Source organism: Temnothorax curvispinosus, unplaced genomic scaffold (genome assembly GCF_003070985.1).
Source record: "Temnothorax curvispinosus isolate PA1 unplaced genomic scaffold, ASM307098v1 QBEX01017059.1, whole genome shotgun sequence".
NCBI classification, from domain to species: domain Eukaryota; kingdom Metazoa; phylum Arthropoda; class Insecta; order Hymenoptera; family Formicidae; genus Temnothorax; species Temnothorax curvispinosus.
This window is the reverse complement of record NW_020226839.1, coordinates 76,018-103,241: the sequence shown is the minus strand read 5'-3', so window position 1 is coordinate 103,241 and position 27,224 is coordinate 76,018. Positions and strand designations below refer to the sequence as shown.

The 27,224-nt window shown below is 37.5% G+C and overlaps 1 protein-coding gene across 3 annotated transcripts in view; it reads left to right on the top strand.

Moving 5' to 3' along the window:
• Positions 1 to 27,224, top strand: part of LOC112467206 (protein phosphatase PHLPP-like protein) — an 84,168-nt gene that overhangs the window by 37,524 nt on the left and 19,420 nt on the right. For all 3 annotated transcript variants that reach the window (XM_025035706.1, XM_025035707.1, XM_025035704.1), the window contains 2 exons: positions 5,379 to 5,513; positions 10,858 to 11,093. In XM_025035706.1, coding sequence (XP_024891474.1) covers positions 5,379 to 5,513; positions 10,858 to 11,093 — 371 coding nt within the window. The remainder of the gene's footprint in view (positions 1 to 5,378; positions 5,514 to 10,857; positions 11,094 to 27,224) is intronic.

Genomic DNA, 27,224 nt, shown 5'->3' with positions numbered 1-27,224 from the left:
TACATTTGTATATTTATTTATTTATTTATTTTAAATTTGAAAATAATTTATTCCGAACAATTTTTCAGCTTTATAAAATGTCATAAACACTGACGTTCTCTATTTTATTTTTTGTTTTATTACCTTTATATGTATTATTTAACTTACTCAGAAATGACTTTCAATTGTTTCATAAACTATATATAACGCCTAAGAAAATATCAATACGCAATTAACTTCTTATTCATTCATTAGTTTAAATTAAATTTAATAAGTAGCTCTACTTAAAACTCAACTGGTTCTAAAAATCGCTTTGCTATGACGCAAGGGTATTATCTTTCGAGAGTACTAGGTTATTACGTTTATGCGTAGAATGTGTCCGTGCATATACACATATGTGCCATGTGTACACACTTTTATTACGCTAATTAAATCCCAATCCTAGTAATTACAAAGCGCGTCGGATTTCGTTACATCTCGACATCCTCAGTGGGCCGACGTGCACCACCTTCTGCAAGCTAATTGCGTTAGTTGAGCACTTCGTCATCTCGCCTATCTTCTCGTCACCCAGCACTCGCGAACAACTTTTGCGAGAATCGCGCCCGTCTAATTCCCGTCGTCTTAACCTTCATGCGCCGAGGCGTGATGATTAATTAGCGAGACGCGCGGTTTGACTAATTGTAAGCGGTGTGCCTATTGATTATGCAGACCCGAGCGGTTTAGCGAAGATGAAGAATCGAGCGTATCTATAGCGAGGTGTGACTCGTGCTCCGGATAATTACGGAATATTTTCATATATCAAACACGTTAATTATATAAGTACTGTAAGTGCTATAAAAGAAATATAACGAGAAAGAATAGGAGTAAACAGTACAGTTGTTGGCCACTCAACAATGATTGGCTACATTTTAAAAAATTAAAGATTATAAAGAAACACTATTGTGAAATGATTTTAATTATAAAAAAAAACAATAATTATAATATTTTTGTATTTATAATTAAAAACATTTTAATAATAATTCTTTATAATATTTATTTTTTTAAGATGTGGCCATTCTACAATGATTGTAGAATGGCCAACAATTGTACTGTGTTCACCCCTATTCCTCAAACAAATAAACATAACGCATGTTTTTTATTTTCTCCCGAAGTAAAAAAGGAGAAATGGGTTCGATAGACAGAACCACTCTTTGCTGACTCTTGCTGTATAACAATCGCGCCCCTCCCTCTTCTTTTACAGCATCACATTACAGTTATTACGAAAGAAAAACTTTCAGCCATATTCTACTTTTTCTTTTCTTTCTTTGTATTTACGGGTCATCCGCGATCCAGCGCGATTTCGACGTTGCGACATCGGGAGCTGCGATCGCCCTAGAAAACGCTCCATTTAAGCAAAGCATCCCGAACGAGAGTTGGCCGTTGTGTCGACACGAGGGCCGTAAGTAGGTACTTTCGCGAGCGTTCTCGCTACAGAGACACACGAAACGATGGGCGAGCGAGTTCGCGCGCGTGCTCCGCTAATTATAACGTTATTGCCGCTATTAATGAGCAATTTCAGGGCGCTTCTGTGCGCTGCTCGGTCGCCGGCGATATAAACTCGAAGCGCATTACGTAACTTACGTGGCGCAATTTAGCCGAGTTAATTAAGTTAAAGTGTGTTGCGCGCGGGCGAGTCGCGTGCATCGACGTCGTCGTCGTCATCGTCGTCATCATCGCAAGACTGCGACGGTATTTATTTCCTCGCCTTCTCGCCATTATTTTTATTTTTTTTCTGCTTCTTTTTTCCCGACGCTTTCACAAAGCTCGCCAACGAACGATTGCCTTTAACGTCCGTAATTACGGTTTTAATGGCGAGATATATAAGGCAATTTATCTACAATTTGCTCTTACAACGTTAAAGTATGCGTGCTCGTCTTAGAAATATAATCCAAGAGAGGTCGAAGCAACTTTCGTTCTACTCCGTAAGGAGCTACTTGTCCGTCTTCTTAGTCGCTTTTCACGAACAAACTCGAAAATTACCCCTCGTGCTTCGACTTCTGTTTACTATCGTGTACCTTCGGAGTGGTTTTTGCTCAAGCACCGGCAAACGGTAGTGCTCGCATTTCGCCGGTACACCCAACGATATTGGACACCGCCGCGCCGGTGATTGATATTCCAGCCTGAGAGACGTTTGCACTGTTTTTCGTCAGACTGATACACCGGAAAAACTGGCAATCGTAAATACTTTCCGCGCTACACGTTCGGACGTCCGAGTAGTGTGCAAGTGCAAGCATGTGTTTTCCCATGTTTTTATTTTACCTATGCTTTACCTATGGCTTGTTGTTTATTTGATCCAGATATGCAAAATTCAGATAACCGTACCTCGTAAGGATACGAATGTGCAAAGATACGAACGACAGAGGGTGAGACATGTATGCTTACAGCTGCATGCGTACGAGATTTCAAACGCGTTAATTCAAATTTTTAATGATTAAAAATATTTTTTAATTTATATAGACCCGCACATCCAACGTATACATATATAAAATCCATACACATATCCTGCTTTTGTTTTATCTAGTTCAACACAGATAAATTTCCAGAATTCTTTTCGAAATTCATTCTTGTATTCTCCACAGCTGCAGATCATTCCCTCGTATATCCAAAATATATATATATGTGCGTGTATTTCGCCGATATTTATTTTTCATATATTTACAGTTACACTTTACATATTGAATTGATAACATGAAAAATTCAAAAGTAAAAATTCGAAAAAATGCACGCGTCTATAGATGCGAAATGATCGATAATCCGAACGTATATATATTTACTGCGCTATAATAGAAATTCAAAACATCATCCAAGCATTGTTTCGCGCACTTGTTTATCTCTAGCCTAACATAACTTTTTAGATTAACATAAAATCTTCCATTTTACGCCGCGACTGCAAATCCGGCGGTATGGCGCGTTCACGTGCCGTTTGACGTTTTATCGTGCAGAATTGGAGCGGGATTACGATGAGGTCGCGCACATTGATGCAGGCAGGGCTGAGCATTAAAACAGCAAATTTATCTAGCAGGCACCGCCGCACCGACGCCGCCGGCGCCAGCATATTTAACCATAATAACCGCTAACGACTGAGAGTTTCCTGGCCGGAAGTACCGGAAGTGCGCGCTCGCGCCACCGCCGTCACCTAGCAAGCGACCGCCTGCCTAGCTAAGCCGAAACGTTAAACGCCGATTATCGTGTTCCCATGCTCTCGCCTGTAATTTCCCGCGTTAACTTTTGCTCGCGAGAACAGAATCCATCAGGTATTGAGCTTTAAACGGCAAACAAAATTCATTTTAGGGAGAAAATAGATTTCGATTCTCGCAGTTAAATCTGCAATTGATTCCTCACGATTTAAGATGCCTCCCAAAATAAGAGAATATTAAATATTAAAATACTGAAACATATACCTTGCGGAATAATTTAATGTTCTAAACGAAATCACATTTTCTTGCTCAAAGTATTATGAGATAGATAAGTAAGCGCCTTTTTTCAGATAATACTAATCAGATTTCAATTTTAATTTTAATAAAAATTTTCTATTCAAGATTTAATTTCCAAAATACAATACCGTTTTAATTTTTCTTTAATCCGGACCGGAATATGATTGGTCATTGTTGGTCATTCCAACTCCAGAGCATCCGATTGTGTCTTTCTTTTATTTAATAAAATAGCAGAATCTATACTCGCATAATAAATCGCTTTCCCTTTGAAATTGCTGAATATTGTTCGTACCGTGGCATTTTCCAGTCGCGATAAAGCTCACGCACGCTGGCTTTAATAACCGCGCACGATTTATTGGATTTTATCGCAGAGATGGCGAAGCAAAGCTCGCGAGAATTTCTCGCCGACGGCGACGTAGTCTGATATTTACACATCCACAAGGAAATATCATGCGCTGCCAGGGTAATAATTGCTTTTTTTCTGACAATAGAGACTTTACTTTTTACACGTTTGCATTTGCTCTTTCGGTTGCCGCATATATTGATTTCTAAATGTGTTTTTGTAAAAACTTTGAAGCGCTATTTAATCGAAGCATTTTTCACATATTTTTAAAACAAATTTACGATAAATGTAAGCTAGTGTTTTTAGAAAAAATTAGATTCATTAGGGATTTCATAATATTTGCGTTATCTACATATTCACTGGATATAATAAATTTCAAGTTAACTTTTAATAGTTTCTCTCACGAGAAACTATTAAAAACGTTATTTTCAAATACTTTAATAACCAAAATACCATTTGTACGATCAAACATGTTAAAAATTTGCCGTTGAAAAATTGCCGTTGAAAAAATGTCGTGTGAAAACTATGAGGGCGATACAACATCAAATACTTTTTACGAGTTAGCTGTGATGGTTTTACATCTCCGCAAAACGTTTAAAGGTCTATATCGCTACACAATGAGTCGAAAAAATAACATTTTGATTCGCATGACGCATATGGTCTGCAAAACTCTCTGGGAATTTGCGTTTCTATTTGCGAACGTAACTCAATTTTGTCGCGCGCCGTTTGGCGCCGCATATGCAATGAAAAATTCCATATACTACACTATATAGAACAGTTTTGAATAGAATCGGCAAACTTTCAGAAAAGATAAAGAGAAAGAAATAAATATTTTATAATAAGAAATTTAAGGTAAATGTACCAATGCCGAGACCCTTATTAAGACCTATGTCTGGACACCTTTATCATTTTAGTTTTTAAACAAATATAACGCGCGAATTGAAATCAAAGATAAAAATATAATACAAGAAAATATTTTTATCTTTGATTTTAATTTGCGTTATAACTTATTTAAGGACTAAAATGATGAAAATGTCCAGACATAGGTATATATACGTGTCTAGGCAGTACATTTACCTTATATTTGGATGTAATCACATCAACGTAACATAATTTAATTTAATATATTTAAATTAATTTCTTTTAATGTTATCTATATACATATGATTAATTTTATAATTCTTATACATAGATATCATTTTTTTATTTTTGCGAAAAAGAAATATTTCTTTCTCTTGAGAAAAAAATATTTATGTATTGATATAACGACAGTTGTTTCAAACTCGGAAAAAATAAAAATATTTAAGGAGTTTAAAGTAAATAAATTGAAAATTTATTATACATATCACATGAATTTTAATAATAAAATTTATAATTAACATATATTTTAAATTCAATAATTGAATCATTTTTTAAGTAAATATATGCTCCCTTTTCGTATCAAAAAATTCATATGACCATATTAGAACCTAAATCGTTTGATCTCAAATGGTGTCGCTCCTATAAAGGGTAACACCTGAATCGTTCGAGCGTTGATTAAAGCCGTAGTTATTCACTGCTTTATCTTTTTCTCCTTTTGCCAGGACCCGCATCGCCATTGCCAGATCTGGCGGGATACAGCCGCTGCGGCTACACTTTGGTATTGAAGGGGTTGGTTTTTCCTCAGTGGAAGCGACGACCTCTGGCCGTAATCGACTCCAGGCTTTTCCTTTATCCGGGTAAGTGTTCCATTCATGATGGATCCTGCCAATCGAGATACGAAAATTTAAGACAAAAGGACGCGTGCGGCCCGTCCGGGCAAAAAGCAAATACTGATGGCGGTAGGGAAACAACTCCTAAGCCGGTGTCAAAGACATTAGGAGGAATCATACGATAGTATCTGTCTCTTTTCTCCCGTAATTCGTTCACAAAATCCCGAAAGAATTTATAAAATTAGCTCTTGATGTAACTAAATTTCGTGGAAACGTCTCTTAATTCAAAAATTTATTTTCAGATGCTGTTCTCTAGAAATAAAAATACATTTTTGAAATTACTGTTCCAGTTATCGCTTTTAAGATTCAGATTGAAGTTAATTTTTAATGAATTAAATACTAAAACTTTTTAGAAGTGAGTTGAAAAACAAACTAAAAAACAAACTTAAAAACTTTCGGAAAATTTCAAACATATTAAACAATTAAACGGTAGAAAACATTATTTGATACAAGATATTATAGTGATATTTACAACTCGATTTAAATTAACATGTGTCAATGTATCGAGTTATCTTACAAAATTGTCAAGTTGCTCTTATGTAAATAATTGCGAATCCAAAGGTATCTTGGAAAAGACAAAGCTGCCGAGAAAGAAAATATTACGGATCAGCCCCATAGATATCTTCCCCACCTCCTTCTTGCTTCTCTTCCCGGTACCCGAAACATCATGATTTATCTATGTCCGTCCCTTATCCTTCTGTTGGAACGATCCTGTCACCGAGCAGGATGCGTGCCGTGGATCAAGAATTTCTTCGGCCAAAAGGATTTATCGTCCTGACGTGCAATTACGTCGCCGAACATTCAGATACGGCGCGTCGCTATCGCGCGAAAGAAAAATGGCGTTACTCGCGTAACAAGAACTATATTTACAACACGGATGAGTAATATATTGAATTGAAATAAACGGAGTGTTGATAGAATTTTTATAAAATAGAATATACTTCCTACTCTTGCTCGCCTAATAAAGCCATTTAACGAACTCACTTAATTGGCCTAGAAACACGCGTTAAATATCAGGTTACTGTCTCGAAAAAGTTTGTATACACTTTTGCATAAGATAAAAATTATATTATTACATTTTTATAAGAAGAATATTATTCTATTGCTCATCTAATAAGCCTGTTTAACGAACCTGTTTGGTCGAGAAATATGCATTTAAATATTGTGAGTTACTATCTCAAAAAGTCCTGTGTATACTTTTATACAAGATAAAAATTAAATAGTATCTTGTTAAAACTTTGAGATTATAATGTATAACATTTCATAATTTGCACGCATTTATCTTTACGAAGACCGTTGGCTCAGGTATTTTTGCCAAATGACAACGAAGTTGGACACGACTTTGCCGAACGTGACCGGAATTGAAACGTCTCCCTTGCGAAACATTCAGGCACATTCGGCATTTTCTAAGCCATAAATGTGTGCGCGACGTCAACGACAAGATGGCCAACAACCCCTCATTACTCTCGGCGAAACCACGATAACGTCCGGTCGGGAACGCTTGCAGAATTTCGACTTCGCGATTTTACACGGTTGAATCGACGCGCGTCATTCAAGCTACCGAAAAATTAGGCGATCGATATTTCACGTCGGCATGCCCGCGGCGTATATAACGCCGAAAATGGGTGGAATTATTTAACAGTGAATTGACAGCGTGAGCAGCGTATATCACGTTGTTTGTGATGCCCGTCGTGTTAAAATTTTCATCACACGTATTTTAAAATTGGAATTTTTATCCCAAATTTTGCTCCTTTTACATTTGAAATATGTATTATGTTTTTCCAAAATTCGGTAATACAAGCAATAAGCAAAGATCATTTTATTTGTCCGTTGACTTGGCATTTATTGAAATATTGTATTATTTCTTCTTGAAAATAATATTACTTCGCAATATTGAACTACTTAGACGTGCTGTTTCAGTCATTTACGTGGCTTAAACTTCAAAACTACTGTTTCTCCGATATTGAAGCAATCGTAATTGCTTTTATATCATATAAGTTTGTAAATAAGAATTTCAGATTTTCTTCCCTTTTAGCATTATAAATTATCATCTGTTTTTTCTTCTTTCTCTATTCGTCATTTTAAATCCTTTAAAGAAATTTGCTACTTTAAAATATGAAATAGCTGTGATGTAAAACTTTCAAATTAGCTTCCTTTGTAATTATAATTTGAAACTTAACATTTTAATGTAAACTGCATGTTTCACGTCAAATTTCGGAGTTTCGCGTACCCTCTGATGTATTCTGACCGGAATACATATGGCGCGTATCAAGAAATATTTTAATTCCAAAAACGGTGCAATTAAAAATTAGCTTTTTAGATAAACTTATCCATCTGTAATCTACTTTTACAACTTTTACTTCAATATTCGAAGCATGACACCCGATAGGAACCTGTGTATAGCGCATATGTTAAATGGCGTTCCAAGAGTGACCCAAATATCGTCGGTCACTGGTGGCCGGTAGTCGATTTTAACGAGCGTGTCCCATAAGCGCCCAACGACGCGCTAAACCCAGCCGTCCCGCGGCATCCCGTCAGTTAGAGAGCCGCGTTCCTATACGTATAGCTGCTCCTACGGGAGCCAGGGCCTTGATTAAACTCGAGATAGCGACGGTAACAGGTGTTCGCCATCGCGGACCCGGTGCTGAATCAACAGCGAACAACTTCCTCGGGACCGCCAGACTTCCCGGTCATCGCTTTGAGATTCGTATCCGCCAAACGTGACGGGAGGCAGAACATCCGCATCGTTCTTAGCCCAGACGATCTCCTGATCTCGCCACCTGCGTACCCGGTCACGCGCGCGTCTGAAAATAATTTTCCCATCATACCGTATTTCTATACTGATATGCTAATGTCGATGATTTTTCTCGCTTGACAATCGTATATGTTCAACATTTCAAACTTTCAGTCTTGTAGAGTTATTGTTAGATGAAAATTTTTCAATAATAATTATCTAAATTCACATTCTATTATATTTTCGGACAATGCAAATATCTGAGGAACCTATAAAACGTTAATAATATTCTGAAACGTTTCTAGGATTTTTATTCTATTTTTCGAGACTCCCAAAAGTGTTTAATTCATCGTAACAGGCACCGATTTCACGGAGAATGCGCGGGGACTTTGTATATACCCTATGCACCGCTGTTAGGAAATTGCCCACTGCTCGATACGTATCTTGCAAATGGAACCACAATCTAGCATGGAGAATGGCGACTATTCCAGAAACTGACCAGCCTCGCCGGCATTTGCTGATTTAAGCTGCGGCTATACCGCTGGCTTCAATTAGGAATTGCCTGGAATTCTACGATTCGGAAACGAATATTCGGCGATTTCTCTGGCACGTATATAGGCAAACGGCACTTCTCCTGATGCCGTTGACCCCACGTTATAGATTAAACGAAACCCCTCGCTTGTATATATCTTTAATTTAACAATCTGATCTTGATAGTTCATGAAATCATCTGATCCTTAACTATAACTAATCATTTCTTTGTAGAGATATTTAAACATTTTTATATATTGAAATTTTTAGATATTTTAGATATTTTAATCTTCCAAAAAATTTGACTTTTTACACTTTTAATGACCGTGCTCTAGTAGAAATATTTCTTAATATAAATTATTTTAAAAAAGAATGGCTTCGTAAAAAGCTTATTCTCGTAAAAATGAAACATAATTTGTCTTAAATGCTCATACACACATTCTATTCGTCCTACATGAAGTTAACAAAATACGTTAAACTTGTTAGAATCTAACTTAATGAGCTACTAGCAAGAACTTCTCGGGGCGTTTAGTTTTGGAACCAGCCCCGGAAATTAGTTGTACAGCAGCACAGCAGTCTCATCGGGAAACGATGCCAACCGCGTGCGCCGTATCGCTTAACAACTGAAACAAAGTATTGCCAGCCTCAACTATTTTCTAACGCTTGGCACCGCAATTCGAGAACAATGGGAAAACACGATCGTTCTCACTCCGCGTTTCATGGAATAGTAACAAATATTGTGTTATATTTTTAATTCCCGCGGAATAAGGAAAATCGTTTAAAAATCTGTTGCACCTTTATCGTTTCTTATGTAATTCAAAACAGATTATTTGGATTAATAGAGGTTGCTGCATTTGCATATGCAGAAGATACATGAAGGGCGCATGTTTGCACGAGCTGATAAGGATTACATAAGATAAGACTTGGTCTTTAGCCTTGTCGAGGAGCTAGCGAGGAGATATGAAGGAGGAGAAATGATCTAAATATGTTAATAAGCTATGTTGTAGAATCATCCGTTTTAGCTATCCATTGCTACTAGCAGTAATATAGATAATAGTAATCGCGATAGTAATATTATGAGAGAGATAGGGAAAAAATTTTTATTTAAAAAAAAGCGTAAATTGCAAGATTTGTGGCTTACAAAACATAAAATCCAAGAATCTCTTATGACGTTTCAGAATTTATTAATTTAAACGTATACGAGAGCTTGCAAAATCTCTTAAGATTCCAAAAGAGGATTCTTCCAAAATGCTAATTCTATGATTATGCAAGTATCTGCTCCCTCTCGATATAGCATCGCGCCCTCCGGTATTTCGCGATCCGTCGCTCCGGATAAATTTTGCACCGGATCGTCGGAAGCGTCTGGTTTTGTTTTCCCCCGAGAGACGGGCAAAAATTCGATAATACCCGATGGCGTTTGTGTCTGTGAGAGAGTACCGGCCAGTGATGGATGTTCCTCGAAAGCCGACGCCGCGCCGTGGAATGTAACCGGCCGTCATCGGAATATCAATGACCGTCCGGCATTCTCGGCGTAGCTCGACGTAATTAGACCCCGCCGTTGAAGCAAGAAATGGAGTCGCCACGTCGCGTGTCTAAAACCTGTCGAGCTCGTAGTATTTGAAATTTCAAGTGTTAAAGCTTCGACGTCGATACGCGTCAACGTGTCTAAAGTACACGCGTGCCGGAAGGATGGTATTGCGTACTCGACACGTCAAAAATTGTTGCTTCTGTCAACCATACAAACGAAGAGAAATGACGGTCGCTTTGGCGTTAAACTAGTTTTTTGCCGACAGTTTTTCAGTTACGAGCGAACTGAATTGAGAAACTATGACAAGTTAGAAGCATACAATTCTAATAATAAAAATAACATTCCATTTATTTTACATTTTTTTTTCTATTATTATCTGTGAAAATATTCCACCCTACGCGCTTTTCACCATCTCTCTGCGACGCTTCTTACGCCGGTATCGCCGGTATAGCCACGATCGTACTACTCCCAATTTATCAAAGAGCTGATAAATAACGAGACAAACGCATTTTCCCCAGCTTGTCCGGAATCGCGAGCAGAATGGATGGAACTGGGCGACGGAGGTGGCGCGGTATGCTATGCGCCGTCACGTCTGGGCAAACTCGTTTTGCGTGTCACTGGGTTTCCCAGGGTCACTCAACAGTGCCATGTGAGCCAACACCCCGAAGAGAGTCGCCATCGCGAAACCAGGCATCTGTATCTGGGCTTCCATCATCCCTGGGATCGAGACCTGTGGAAAAGCTGGATCAAAAAGGTAAACGACCCTCGCTATTCTTTCACACGGAATCGAGAAAACGTTTCTCGCAACGATTTCTGACGAAATACAGAAAACATCTGGAGACATTATCTTAAAACAGAAAATATAATATCAAGTCGACTGAAGTAATTGAATTGGTTAAATAAAACATGTAATGTATTTTGTTAGAAACAACAATAACTGTCATAAAATTATTTAATTACTGAAAATTTATTACGTTGTCGCATCTACCGAAAAAGGACAATTACATCAATCTTAATTACACGATGCGGTGGATAATTTTATAAAAATATTTTCGACTAACATAAGAATTATTTACAATATTTACATTATTCTTTTTTTATAACGAATCTCCAAGGATGTATCGTTATTGGTGTTCTTTGCTTTGCAAGAGCAATCGCTATCCTACACCAATTTAGTAAATTATCTGTATAAAATTATCGATATATTTAAGAAAGAAATCCAATTGTTCAATAAACTTCCACTGCTATATACGAAATAAATAAAATCAGAAAACAAGTCACGATAGCGCGTGTCGAAATAAGAATGGAGAGATCCATTTTCCAAGAAGCATGTGCAGTCTTCGTCGTAGTCGATGTTTGCCCTACAATTTCAGCCGCCTTAAAGTTTAAGCTCTCGCAGCTGAAACCGATTCTCGAGACTTCTCTTTGGGCATACGTAACTCCTCAAGAAAATGAACGATTCTTATGCAACGAACTCGGACAAGCTGAATCTTGCATGACGTCCTGAAGATAAGCGGGACCGACGTTGACACGGACAGTGTACACCGAGTTAATATTTAAAGTGCATAAGGCCGTGTGCGCCAGCGGGTAAAGAACTCTATTTCTTAGGATACCTGCGTAAATAATTTTGAATCCTGGCATCTTTGTACCGCAATGTATTCTCCGGCCCCAATAACTCTCTTCGAAAGGGGCGTGTAAATAGGTCATACGGAGGTAATATTCCGAATAGGTAATATTCCAAAGCATACCAACCATATCTGGAAAGGAATAGATGGAACGTCAATGCAGAAGCGGCGAGCAGAGTGTAACATGGAAATTATGTCAGGCGGGGAAGGCGCGGACGGGCGCCCGATAATGTCGTTACAGCGACAGACAGCGCAGTGAATTAGAATTGTGTATTGTCGACTCGCGGTCCGATGCAAATGAGGACAAACATAGGCGTTTTGATGGGCTTTAATAGAATCAACCGCTAACAAAAAGGACAACGGAAGGCTGCCCGATACATTCTATAGCGGAGCAATCCGATGTCCCACAAATATGCATCAGTTTGCTGTGAAATGTCTCTTCGTCATGCACACTGTATAAACGTTATCTTTTAATAAGTGTCGTTATAAAAAGCGTTGCACACGTAATGTACGTATCGTTTATATTTAAAGATTTATACGTATGCATATACAGACAGCAAAAGAGAAAAGTTACGACTTTTTAAAGGACAGATTTCCTATTCACATCGCTGGTTTATTTCCGGGGTTGATAAATAGACGCTTAATTTTCAATAACTGCAGAACAGTCGATTCTTCAAAGAGCCTTTAAAGAGAGACGGTACGATTAAAGCGCCAGCGAAATCAAAGGACAATCCCCCTTCTTCATCTCGCGAATCCGGCGACACCACTGAAAAGATCAGCGACAGCGAGGGAGGAGGGAGAGGTTCGCTGCGGGATGGTCCGGGGCTGAAAGAAGAGTCGCGATGGGACAGCTAGCAAGAGGAATCCAAAATTATGCAAACATTGGCCTAGAGGCACCACCTGAATATGAAATCGCGATGAACAAACTTTAATATCCGAATGCGACGAAGAGGAGGGATAAAGAGGTTGGAGAGAGAAGATAAGAGACGATGGTACACACGCTGTTTCCATATCGTTATGACCGAACAATTGTCAATATCCGCGACATTATCGGCGGATCGATTCCCTGATATCTTCTAGCGAAGAGCGGAATCGTAATGATGCAGTCAAAAATATATTTTTCTGTGACATTCGTAACATCCAGTAGCAGAGTTTAAAGCCCCCTCCCCATCCACCGACGTTTCAAACGAAACAACATTCAAATCTCGCAATGATTTGACTCTTTTCCGAGAATATTAAAATATAGTGCGCGTCAGCTATAGACCAAACAATTCGGTATATATAAAGCGCGGATTTCATTTCCACGTCAGTATACGTTATTTACAAATATATTTGTTAAATGTGTATGATAACTGCGCACTACTGTGAAACAAATATTTACAAAATCGCGGCGCAATTCAAAGGGGTCGGTATTCTGAGCGGCCGCCGCGGAAAAGCCACGGTTGAGAATAGCTTCACTTCGCATTTATTTCTTTTCCATTTGCCGATTTGCGCCGTTGGACTCTTTTCAGTTCGAATAAATGGCAACTTGCGAGAAGCTTAACATATTATACGAGAGGCGCGCGGTATCCCGGTGAACGCGAACGATCGTTTGTCCGCAGCATTTGCAATACGTTAAAGCGAACGTAAAGCCCGAAATGTGAGATCATGATTCGGATAAACACATCGCTAAATATTCAGCGATCAGTTGTACAAATACGAGACGCGGCTCGTCTCCCTCTCCCCTTCCCCCCCCTCTCTCTCTCTGTCTTTATGTCTCTATCTCTGTCTCTGTCTCTCTCTTCCGTTTGCCTTGAATTATTCAACGCGCGTAGTATTTTGCCGCTTTTCTCCATGGCGCAAATGCATCGCCGCCACTACGAACCTGCGCTGTTATTACATCGACGACGCACGGCGATCGTGTTTAATCCGTCCATTGAATTTTCCGCTAATGTATTGTCGCATAGTGAATGATGGACGAAATTTCCGTTATGTCAGTCTAAATTTCCGACCTTTGAAAATCTTTTCCCTGGTATGTTATTTTATTTCGATCGTGTCATCAATTTGGCATGCAGAAGAGAATTCGTACATCCCAAAAAGATTAATAAAATTCTTTAGCGAGATTCTTTATAACTTTATTGCTGTCTTAATTTTTTCATGTTATAAATTTTTTTATAGTTGTCTGCTTTATATATAATAATTTATTTAAAAGATCACAGATATAATGTATGATTATACAAATTTACTTAATTAGATAAAATTTATTGGCACACATAACCAAATTAATAATTTTAAAATGTTTATTTATTAAACGTATATTTTTTACAGAAACGAGAGCTTAACTGCAGATTTGTCATTTAATTCACAGTATTGTCATCTGTCCTTTATTTAGCATTCACTGGCGGAATTTGCTTGCGTCAAACTGAGTTATTTTCAAGCACGTACCAGATAATGAAACAATTTTCTTGAATACGACATGCCGGTGACACGATCGAGTGGACCGTGACGTTTTGTAGTGGAACGTCATTATTTACTTAATAGGAGTGAAACGTTTTAAACGATTGATTCTATGACAAGTCAGTTTGATACGTCAGCTATTTGTATTTATTATTTTGACAGCTTTGATATTCTCTGTTCGTTAAATCAGACAGTTCATCAGCAATGCTTAATTAATTAACTTTCCGAAAAGATTAGTTTTTCTATAAAGATCTGAATTTATAGCTATAATTGGATACTATTTATGAATCGCTGCTTATATTTCACTATACGCAAAACGTCATAATTATCTAATAATTGTATTATCTTTAAAAAAAAAGAAGAAATACCCAATACTTTATCAAAGATGTTTTTTTTATTATTATTGAAATTATTATTAATGTTAACATTATAGTTTCTTTATTATTAATTTTTAGTTACATACTTTTTGCACAAAATTAATAGCAGATATTCGATCTTGATCGATGCCTGAAGAATAAATAATGGGATAAAAATTGTATTATATTTTTTTTACAAAGAATGGGAACGTTATACGTGACGTTAAATGTGTAGAATTACGCGCATCAAATTTCTGTAAAAAAAAAATCGGATGCTGATATGTGATAGAGGGTCCATTAAATTCTTGAAATTTAAAACGCGAAGTCCGATTAATAGCAACGTGTCCAAATATTCGATTACGTTCACTCGACAACGGGCGATCGACATTCCAGTCGCGCAGGTAAATTTATCGCACTGCTCTGTTTGGTAAAAACAACAGGGAAAAAAATGGAAAATAAACAAATACCGGCTCGATGTAACAGATGATACTTTCTAATCTGATTATCCGCGCGTTCGATATGCGAGATGCGTTCACGCGTGTCAACGGAATGCATTGACCACGATGAAACGTTGCGCCACGTATCTGTACGTAGTTACGTGTCATCGTCTCATTAATTAATCGTATTTCTCGTGTACGTTGTATCCGCAGCTTGAATTAAACATCATCGATGAGACATCTCTATGGAGTCTATGTATATATACGAAGTGTCCCAGAATTATGGTCGTATTATCGCTAATTTTTTCTTTTGATCAATCTACGATTGATTTTGCGAAAACTCTTGGCTTTATAACACTATTATTTCTATTTACCCATTTTAACTGAAAACGCATACAAAATAATAATGATCTGTAGCGTTCTTCCCGTTACTACACAAAATAACACAATAACCCTGGTATTATTTACAACTGTATAAATGTTATTTTACTTTGATGTGCTCGACGTGCATATTTCCATAAAAAAAATTTGTCTCTCGCAATGTTTTGTTGCAACTTTTTAATATCGTGATTTTCATTTGCAACACGACTAACGCGTAAAATCGATCTTTATTAAAAACAATTTAATAAACAAAAATGGTTGTTGAGCTCTTGTCATACAGAACCAGTTTTTGCAATTTATTTGCAAAACTGTCATTTTATTTTAATATATGCATCAATGTACGAAATAAAATAAAGCCAATGTATTTTCTCTCAATAGTGTAAGTATAGTTAGATTTAAATAAAAAAAATTTTTTTTTTGAAAATAAAGATGTTAAAAGCTTTTGAGCTATAAGCTGTTGAAATATAGTTTTAAAGTTTAAAATGTGAAAATGAGGCAAGAAGAAAAAAGCAACAAAATCTAATTTTAATCTAATTTAATCTAAAATAATAAAGTATAACTGAGTTTTATTTTATTAAAATATTTATTTGTTATGTAATTAATGTAATTAATTTTAAATTTTTTAACATTTAAGTCAAAATCAATCATTAGTTTCAAGAGGTTTCAAAAATCTATGATAGAAAATATTGAACTTTGATGAAGAAACGTGCAGCAGAAACTGTATTTCCATAGAAAAAAATTTTTCTCTTCACGCATTTTGTAGGTACCTTTTAATTATTTATTTCACTTTGCATAATGCAGAGCGCAATGTCGCGTAAAATCGATCTCCGTCAAAATTAATTTCGGAACGACGCGCGACTTTATCCAGAAGAAAAAGTGTGCTGTTTATTATACGCGGGAAAAAAAACTGTTGAGCGCATCACGTAATCCGTTTCACTCAGCGTTAATGTGGCAGCAAAATTTAACGTATCATTAACTGAAAATTATAAGAGGCTCGGGAATGGCAGTGAATTACAAGAAATTATTGTCGTACGGCACAGATGATCAATCTCGCGGTGCCGCTTTTTACGTTGAAATCTCGAATGACAACGAGGAAGATTAATTAATGCCAAAGATATGGTGCATGAAACGGTAAAGATAAATCTCGTTCAGCGCCGATTTGATGATTGTTACTATGAAAGCGCAAATAATTAATTGCTTCGTTAAGAAATTAATAGAGCAAAGGTGTTCGGACAATGGTTAATGACACTGTGTTCTTGAACGTCAATTTTGCAGCGAAATGGAGAATATAATAGTTTGAAAATTAATATTAATTGTTTATTTAAAAAATGCATGAATCTCGAATAATTAATTATTCGATAAAGAAATTAATGAAAAGAATTATGCCATTCTGATCATTTTGATGTATTAATAATAGCAAATTGTTATTAAAATTAGATTATATTGATAAGAACGAAAAATTGATATATAAAGAATGTTCTAAAACTCTTTCCAAAAAAAAAATGATACTTTATCATACTTTTAATTAAAGATTTTAAGAAAAACAAATTTTTTTAGAGAATAATCATGTGTTAGAGAAAATCTGTTGTTAAAATTAAAATTTTGATAAATTTTTCTACACTTCGTAATATTAAATCTAGAAAACACGATGTTTCATTAACCACTGATCTGTAATTCAAGCATAACAATAATTTCGAATTAATTACTAGCAACCTCGCGCGATTATTCTATTTATGTTGTATCCCATAACGTGTATTATCAAATATGGTGATTCAATCTTCTGTGTTACACTATTATAATATAATAGAAATTGTTTCACACTAAATAGGATAAGCATTAAATACATTAAAACACTACATTCGTGCTTTGACTCATCTATGTACTCGCGAACGTAATAGGTATATGCTTTGTCGATCCCCTGTGTTCGCAAACATGAAACTAAATGAGTCCATTTGCCGCAGTGTTATTACGCGGAATTAATATCGTAATTTGTATCATAGGTCGATTTTTGCCGCTACAAATACGCAAATCCACTCTTACGTGAACACCAAGTGCGTGTTTAACTGAAATATCACCGCGAAATTCTGCGCGCTACGTAATTCAAATCTGAATGAACTTCTCACTTTTCGCCAAACGTGAGTCGTGCAACATGACGAAATTATGAAGTAAAGGCGAGCGGTCCTTTTTTCTCCCTCTCGTAAGTTGGACGCAGTTTTTTACGGTCACTGATCGTTAAACGCGGGAAGAATGATTCAGAGATTTCACCTTCATTATACGAAGAATTTTTATTCTCGCGCGATTTCTCACACATCTAACGATTCTTCGTGGGCGTAAGAGTAAAGGAATAGAATAACGTGGGAGAAAAATCGGGCTCGAGGGATAAAAGCTCCTGCCCTAATTTCTCACGCATTTCGCACTCAGAAAGGAAAGTGCCTCGAAGGAAGATAGCGCGGCGATTAGCCTTGCGAGGGGCTCGAAATTAGGGCTGACTGTTTTTGGACATTTATCACTAGGACCTGGGGAAAACCCGGCGGATCTAAATTGACACATTTATTATTTGAGTTCCCGGGGGGACTAAAAAAATAATACTTTAGGCAATACGTATTAATTCAACGCTTCCGTCGTGGAAATAACTTAGAAAAGTAACACTTTAGCTTGCGTAAAAAAAATCAAATAAATTATTCTAAAGTAACTTTTCGAGACAATCGTTTCCAATAAAGTCACAAATCACTTTTAACATTAAAACTTCTACTTTTAAATTTGAAAAGTCAATTCAGAGATTTAACGTATGGCGTAAAAGCTACTTGCCTTTCGCAGGTTGTGACGAAAGAAATAATTGGTTCAATAAAAATATCTGTGCTGTCGCATTTTTTTTTATGATAATTTTATTTATCTTTTGTCACAACATAAACGAGCACGTTTCCCGCTCGATACTCGAAGCCATCTACATTTTGAAACTTGTTGGGAAAGATATAAAGTTCAAAAAGCGATTTCAGCCGTAAATCTTCGATTGGACCGTCTAGGTCTGCGGCTCTCTTTGGAATCCACTGTAAATCGCGAAAGTTTTCCCTTAATCGTTGAAAGGCACTTTGCAAAAGTTACTAGTTACAACACTCGCATCACTATTTTCGCCTTTCCTTGTTTTTCCTTCTTCTTGAATTGCTTCTCAATCATTCTTGAAACTCAATTGCTTGGAATACAAACCATTACATTTATCAGAAAGTCAATAATAAACATACGATTGCGATAATGCTAAAAGCACAGGATATATATGGACAGATCCATAAACCCATTCACCCATAAATATGTCAAACTCGTTTTACAAAATTGCAAAATTTATATTTATATTACATTTACTATTGTATAGTACTGAATGAAGAAAATGAAAATATAATAAAAGGAGAAATAAATCAACATTACATACCAATTTAATAGCTAAAAAATTGCTGGTCTTTATTATAATTACAATTCGTTATTAACACAGTAATAACTTATTTTAAACAAAGCTGAGTCACATAAATTTTTTAAAACATTTCTATATTTTTTAATTGTAATTACAATTGTGCCAAATTTTTGTAGTTAAAGTCAAATCCAGAAGCCCCAACATTCCCTTAACGAAAATCAATTTTTAGCAGTGATTATAACGCAAGAAGAATTCCACTTATTTTTTATACTGGGCGCGCAGTGCTGTCGGCGCATTTTTTGTTAAAGCACCATTGTTATCTACTGGTTTATCTTGTCCAGTCTTCATGCCCTCTCGCCCCGCTCATCCCATTTGCACCCTCAAAAGATCTTCACCGAGAGTAAACCGGTAGCGGACGTGCGTTCACATGAATTCCGCTTGTTAGTCACAAAGGGAAAACACCAAGGGCGAGCGAAGCCTTTCCATCCCTTTGTTTTTTTTTTTTTTGCCGACAAAATAATTTCTGAGGACCCTTAAAGCGCACGTCGGCCGTGATCAAAGAAAGAATTTTTATCAATACGGCTTATTGAGCTCACATATGGAACTTTGTTCGATAGGCCGTATTTTGTACTGTCGACTTCTTTCCTCTGATTTTAAAATTTCGCCATCAGGAGAACTCGATGCCGCGCGCGCAAGACATTATTCCACAAGGCTTCAACGATACGTTTAACGTGCACAAGGTTGATTAACAACGTTGCCAATACCTTTTGTTGACCGATAATTCTCAATTGTCGTCTTAAACGATTTGTTCGTCACAGATTAAATGAGAAGTGACGCGTTTCCACTGAGTTTTCCCGGATGGACGGTGGAAAAACATTATCGCAGAAACTACATTGTGCAAATGCAGCCTCGCAAAAAACCACAAACTTTGGTATTAGCCGCGAAGAGGAAAGAGACACAGAGGAGAAAATTTAGAGAAAACAGGACGAGGAAACGGGAGAAGCGTCTCGCCTCTTCCACCTGATTTTGCAGATCCTTCCGGAACGGTATAAGACTTCTTCAGATGGAAAAGCAAGCCACGACAGGGGGAAAGAAAAAAAAGGTTCGCGAGAACGGCAACCACGATAATGATGTGCTCTCGTTACGGAAAAAATCCCCTTCGCCTGAGCGCAAAATCCGTCGTATACCGGGTGTCCGACTAACGAGATCGTGCGGTAACGACTCATTAAACGCGGTGGTTTCTCATCGGGAATGACGCAGGTGGTCGGGGAAACACCTCGGTAGTTTTTCACATATTACTGCGTCAATTGGGAAAAAAGTGACGCTATCCCGTCCGTGATCGATCGATCTAGATTTTGCGATCGTTCGCGATGCGAGGTCGGTTCACAGAATCGTATGGGAAAGCCATAGGAATCGTAAACGAAATCGTTCTACGCTACTCTAGTGCGAGAAGGAAAACAATATGGAATTATAAAGCGATTTGTTCCATCAAGAATTTTCGAAGCGGAGATTTATGAAACTAATTGTTTTTTATTTTTTTTTATTCTGGCAATTGCTTCTCTGTTGCGATTTATGTCAGCTGCGCGATTATTAGTTAACACCTCGGAAATTATATAGTACAACCGATCAATTCCTACAAGACAAACAGCCGCATTGACTATCGCTTTTCGGTTCATTGGGCGAGATTAACGCGTTTACGGCACAGATGCTCAGGTTGTATGTTCACCGAATGTCACGTTGATCCTTTGAAGCTTATCAACATGTACTATTTCGTCGATAATTGCACATATATATTTGTAGAAAATAAGCATTTTTTGCATAACTAGGCTAACTTTGCATAAAATTTATGTCCTTGTTATAGATGACAATGATACTCGTAATTCTAACAGCAATACAATCTTCTTATGATAGTATATCTTCCTAATTAAAAAATTTTCGAATAAACGCTACCATCTTGCTCGTGTGTGCAAATGTTAAATTATTATATATATTTCTAAATATTTAACTTGTATAAATAAGTATATAATCTCCCAATTATATTTAAATATTCTTTTTCTTAAATCAAAACTTCAAAAGGTACATTCAAATTTGAAGATTCTAAATGTCCAAAACTATCTCACAATTAATATTTCCCTGACAAATAGACAAAAATAAATATTTGAGATAAATGTAATCTCTTTCAGCAGGTAAATATACGCTTTTATAACTAATATAAATATAAAGAAAAAACATTTTTATCAAATTCAATTCTGAGATCGTAACACTATCTTTTGAGAAACGAAGAAGTTAAACTGAGGTAAAAAGGAATGCTACGTTGATACGGCAGAATCCTGCAGAAATGTAACAGTACGCGGATTTCAATGTCTTCCCCGTCTAACAATGGCACTGACATATTAAAAATAAGAATATAAAAATAATATCAGCTGTAACGTAGAAGTAATACAATAATTATAAAAATATTATGGTCTAAAATTAATAAAAAGTAATTTTGAAAATATATAAGATAAATTGTGTCATCAAAATATCTTTTTCAGGCCGAAAATGGTACCCATTTTTTAATAATTTTATAATGTATTAAACAAATTACTCTATAAGATCTTTTTATGCATTTTTTACAAACAACCATTGTTTCTTAATAATTTATTGACTATTTATTTTACTATTTACTATAAAGAATATAACTGTTTCTGTATTTATTGCGTTGCACTTGTTCTAATGAGGCAATTACTCCAACCAAAATCCACGAAATAGACGAAACAGGCAAGCAACGCAAGCTCATGCACCTCATTTTCTCCACACGAATCAAACGAACGGTATCTCGTCACCTTCCTCGTATCCAATTCACCCCCCACGAGTCCTCCCACACCCGCCTAATCGACCAATCGCCTAGATATCTACCCTCGTCAATTCCTCTCCCGTCCGACCCCCGCCTGCCACGACGCGTTTCCGGCTTTTCCGCGACAAAAACAGACGGCCCGGTACGGCCGGAATGCATTTATCGAACGGTGGAAAAGAATCCTTATCGCGTTATTCAAATATCCTTCCCGCGCACGTTCGATCACGTATATCAAATATCCTTCCCGTATCTCCCTCACCCCGCGTCACTCCTCGCGCGGAATTTCAGATAAAAGGCTCGACGGAGCCTCGGCACAGGTGTAACGTAACGTATCCCCAAGACGCTTCCTATATTTCCACGGATACTTCCTATATCCGAAAACGCGCTCATTCTCTTTCTCTCTTTCCTTTTCCCCTCCCTCTCCCACACCCTTTCCCTTTCTCTATTTCTCCTCGTATTCCCTTCGGTTACTCGCCCGTAAATTATCGGGCGACGCGATATCGTCTACTGCGCTCTCTCGCAACCCTTATCTTGCGTCCTCGCTCGCGGGGGTAGTTCTCGAGAGGGAATGAACAACGAAACTGGAGCTGGAGTTTATTAGCCTTAACAGCCAGTCATACGAATCATGATAATGTAACGTGATATCGGCGCAATTAGCTTTCCTGCGACTGTAATTGTAACTTAAATAGGGTTCGCACGTGATGCCTGTCATGTGCAAAATCGAGCGATTAGATGACTCGATTCTAAGAAATATTACGATACAGTTTATCATATTGGAGAAATCTCTCTGTGTTTCGATTTCTCGTCGATGCGCGATGCGAGGACAGTCGTCGCGCGCGCTTTTCGCGCGGACATTATTTATACAGCTTTCTTTCGCTTCGGATGACTCATTCGAAATAGTCAGAAGCAAACTGAGGAATTTCACCTTAACGAACGACGCGTGTCGTTCGCTGGTGCCCGTTCGAACAATTCGAGATTGGATCGACACGCTTGGCCCACCGTGAAATGCAAAACCGAGGATCCCCGGCGTGCTGCAGCTGAAAAAAATGATCATTATATAGCGCGAAATTGCAGGTAAAAAAATATACATTCCGAGAATTCGAGACAATTCGTGGCGTTCGACGAAAATTTTGTTCGAAAAATAATCGCAAAAATTTGCGAGATGGAAAACGGCAAATAACTAACTTCACTATTCGGAATGATGGTTGATGTTGATAAAGTCAGCTAATTTCTTCGGCATGCACAACTTCTCCACCGAGCGCTCAAGAAGTTTAATTGAGGTTTATTTATCGCGCGGTTTCCTCGCCGCCAATGATGGCGAGAGTTTCGTTGCGAAATCGTTTTACATCATTTGACGACAATTTTCTTTTTCGCGCAAAATTTAAAGCTTAGACAGACTTATTTTCAATTTAATTAGTAAATTTTACACAGATATAAGTTGTTGACGTATTGACGTATTTAAAGATCCTGAAAGACTTAATTGGATTAAGCTATATTTGCTATTCACCACAGCATTTCTAATAGTGGCAGATTTTAACTGAATTTTAACTGACTTGACATCTCATTTTATAGAAACTCTTATAACTTCAAAATATTACATAATCAATAACACGAGAATAAAATATTATTATGTAACGGTGACGAGGTGGTTCAATCTATATCTCGCTGTGAGAAAATAAGAATTGACGAGAAGGTGGTACAGGCTGAAATCTTATTCAGCTGAACTCTTCTTTCTCTTGGAAGAGACGAAGAAGCGCGGATATACGCGAACCGTTATGTGCATTCCAACGGTACGGGCACGCGAAATTGATCTTCAAATTGGCCATTAGGGAAGTCTTCTGGCCGCATCGCGAAGATTGCGCAATGCGTCCCCGTAATTGAGAATAGAAGAAAGGATAAACGCGTCACCAATCTCCCGCGAGGGTTCAACCATGTCGTCACCATTACTTTTATTTCGACCGCCATGCATCTACAGTAGAAACGTAATGCTTGAAGTAGATTACATCCTGTTTACTTATGTTCCTAAATTTTTAAAATCTGAAGTTCTTCGAATTAACATTGAGAAATTTTTTTAATCGTTGGACGCTGATAAGTTACAATTTTTAAATTATAACTTAGTAAATTTTTATTTTTATTTTGAATATTTTGATATAATATATTATATACATGTGTATAATAAAAATAAAGTTTATTCATGTGTGTGTACGCTCTTTTTATATAAATAACAAAGTACTTACACGTGTAATTTTTTTAAATTAGACATTTATCTATAATATTTATCTATGATTTTATACTACAATTTTCTCTTTTCTTCTTTCGAATTTTCTATTGAAATACAATGAGATTGCACATCTTTCTCTCGAGAATTTTTATCTCGTAACTAGACAGAGAGGTACATCTAGTCAAGTCGAGAATAAGGATTGTCGAGGAAGTCAAGAATTTCCACTCACAAATGTGTGTACGTGTGTTTATGTGCTTCTGTGTGTGTATATTTTCCCAGCGGCTAAATGTCAATGTCGGAGCAGCACCTACGTGTTGTCCTTTCGTATAATATCCTGAGGCTGAAACCCGAAGTGTCTAGCAGACGCAAAAATTGCGCAATGCTAAGCACCTGAGCGTGCTCTCTTCCGCTTTACGTGCCGCGGGACACGCGACAAAGTCTCCGCGCGGTTCTTGTCAGTGACGTGCCGGCGGTAGTCGTGAATAATGCTCCGTATCCGGCGAACAGACGGAGACGACGTACCAACTAGACCAGTGTTTCTCGAGCGTCTTTTTCGACTGACACTCGGGACGACGTTCGGTTTAAGAATTCCGAATCTCTCGCAGGATGCGAACGTATACCTATAGATATCTCAGATACGTTTCGCATTTGAATGGACGAGCGTTACTTCGCGATCGTGCTCAACTTCGGAAATTGATGGAATTAAGACGCCCGTTGGAAAAGCGCGATGTTCATCCCGGATGCTGTAGGGATATTCCATAAAGTTTTCATTAATCTCGGAAGTATACGTACTTTCGTAAAATTTCAGTCCGCCTTTTCTTCGTGAGGATTCAAAGCGCGTAATTGCGGAATGTGCATTTAATGTTGAGGATTAAATTTGGCAAATTAAATTATGCGAATGATTTTTATAAAATTGTTAACCTTATAAAAAATAGATTACTCAGTTGAATTTTTGTTAAAAATTTTTACGGAAAAATTAACTTTAATAATTTTATTAAATGGTGAGTAAAAAATTGCGATTTTTATGATAGGTACCTTATACAACTTCTATAAAACTATATGTTTTTTCTCGACTTGAATCGTACGCTAATTATCGAAATAAGTATATCGGGCATTAATTAAAAGTCTAAAACATCAAAGAAACTTTCGCAAGTACGTTTGAACGTCGTTGCCACGTTTACCTTCAGGCACTATCTCGGGAAATTAATCGTTGCATGCGTTGCGGTCAGAATTTTTAACCGTCCAAAACCACCGATACGCGGTTGCCGATAATCGATTAAGCGCGATTTATCTGACTCAGCGGACGTACCTGTTATTAAACAAACCGGAAACCGTCCCGATCCTAGCGTTAATTTCGCAGGGACATTAAAAAGGGATCGCGGTTGAGCGAAATTTTGTGAGTGTCAAGAGAATCGTAAAATTCTTCCCACACATAATAATTTTATCACTTCATATGTGGATTCAATAATAATTGATGAAGTATTCTGTGCGCCATGTACAATTGCAATAAATAATAGTGTATTAAAGATTTGTCATGTTGGTTCATATGTCTTTTTATAAACAATATTTTTGGTATAAATATCTAATATTTTTATAAAAAAAATTAATGCTTTTTTAATATATATGTATAACAAATTATGAAATGCTAAATGATGTAAGTTTATTTTATTATTTAGAAACGTTCAATTAACACAGCTTATTTCGTAATGTCGATATATCGTTTAACGCAGATTACTGTAATTTAATATGATCGTGTATTATATCGATCACGAAAATTAACGCGTTATTAAAAGCAACAATCTTAATTATCAACTTTCCCTAATCTACTTTTTGTCCTTAATTCACCTCTTGCGTTCCTCGTAATTGCCACGATTGTTCTCTCCGAACGTTTTAGAAGACTCGTTTAACGGTTTACATAATTCACATGATGCATTTACTCCGCACGTGCCGAACGGTATACGGTGTTAAGCGAATTCACGTCCGATGCGATAACAGTACTCGCTAATTATATCTCATAATAATTCGTGCGTCACACACACACGTATACATTGTACATTGCTGAATCTATTTCATAGCTCATCATTTTCGTGGCGTTCCTGATTGCCCGCGCACCCTTAATCCACACAGACTCTCAGGATTATTTATCTTCGTTACGACTCGCAAGGCTTGACCCTAACTTGAGCGCGCTCTTAAATCAAAAAAGAAGAAAGAAAGAGAAGATAGAAAGTTTTCAACGCTAAAAGAGTGATTGTCGCCAAGAAAAGACCACGTTCTACCCCCCCTCTCTCTCTTTGCAATCTTCTCTGCTGGTATAGTCCTGGATTATCGCGCGGCGGATTATCGCAGCTCGCTTGACGCATCAGTATCGACTGGCCTGAACTTTCTCGGGAACTTTCTCGGTTACTTCCCTCGTTAGTCGACGAGTGCATATAACCGAGACACGGAGCTTCTTCTTTCCATTCTTTTTCGCCTTCAACCCCTTCGGTCTCCGCTGCTTTCTATCTCGTTTCCTTCACGGTGCGTGAGCTAAGCGCGTCCGTTAGCTAGAAACTAGAAACGTCGTTTCGTCTCGTTTCCTTCTCAACCCATCGCCGGCGTGTGTCAACCGGCCGTCTACCCGCGACTTTTTTCACCTTCTTTTCCTCCCGTCCGTTTTCTATATTCTTCGTAGCTTTCTCCTCTCTTTTTCTTTCTCCTCCTTCTCTTCCTTCTTCTTCTCCTGTACCGAATTCCGAATCGGATGGAAACTCGAGGACGGTCGGTGAACCCGAAGTCGCGATCGGAAAGTAGAATCGATCGTTCGGGGTTCCGATGGGAAATTATCGTCGGGAAATTGGTGGAATTGAGACAACGGAAGAGTGGACTTAAATCCGGGATATATACCACCACGGGGGTGCTGCTGGGAGTTTCGTATAGCTAGTAGTCCAGAAACGTATCGCTCGAACGAATCTGATCACTTAAAACCCCGATTATCAATGCCTCGAGGGTTCCTGTGAAAAAGAATCGCCTTTAAACTCGTCGAACGTTCGGTTATATAAGACTATATGTAGTATATACACGTCTAAAACGTAAATCACTTTCTCTCGGATTTGATGCCGCTAGACCGGAAATTAATCATCATGCGACGATCGTGCTCGCTCGCGCGACTCGAGCTCCTTCCCGCGACATGGTATCGCTCTCTTTTCTTCGT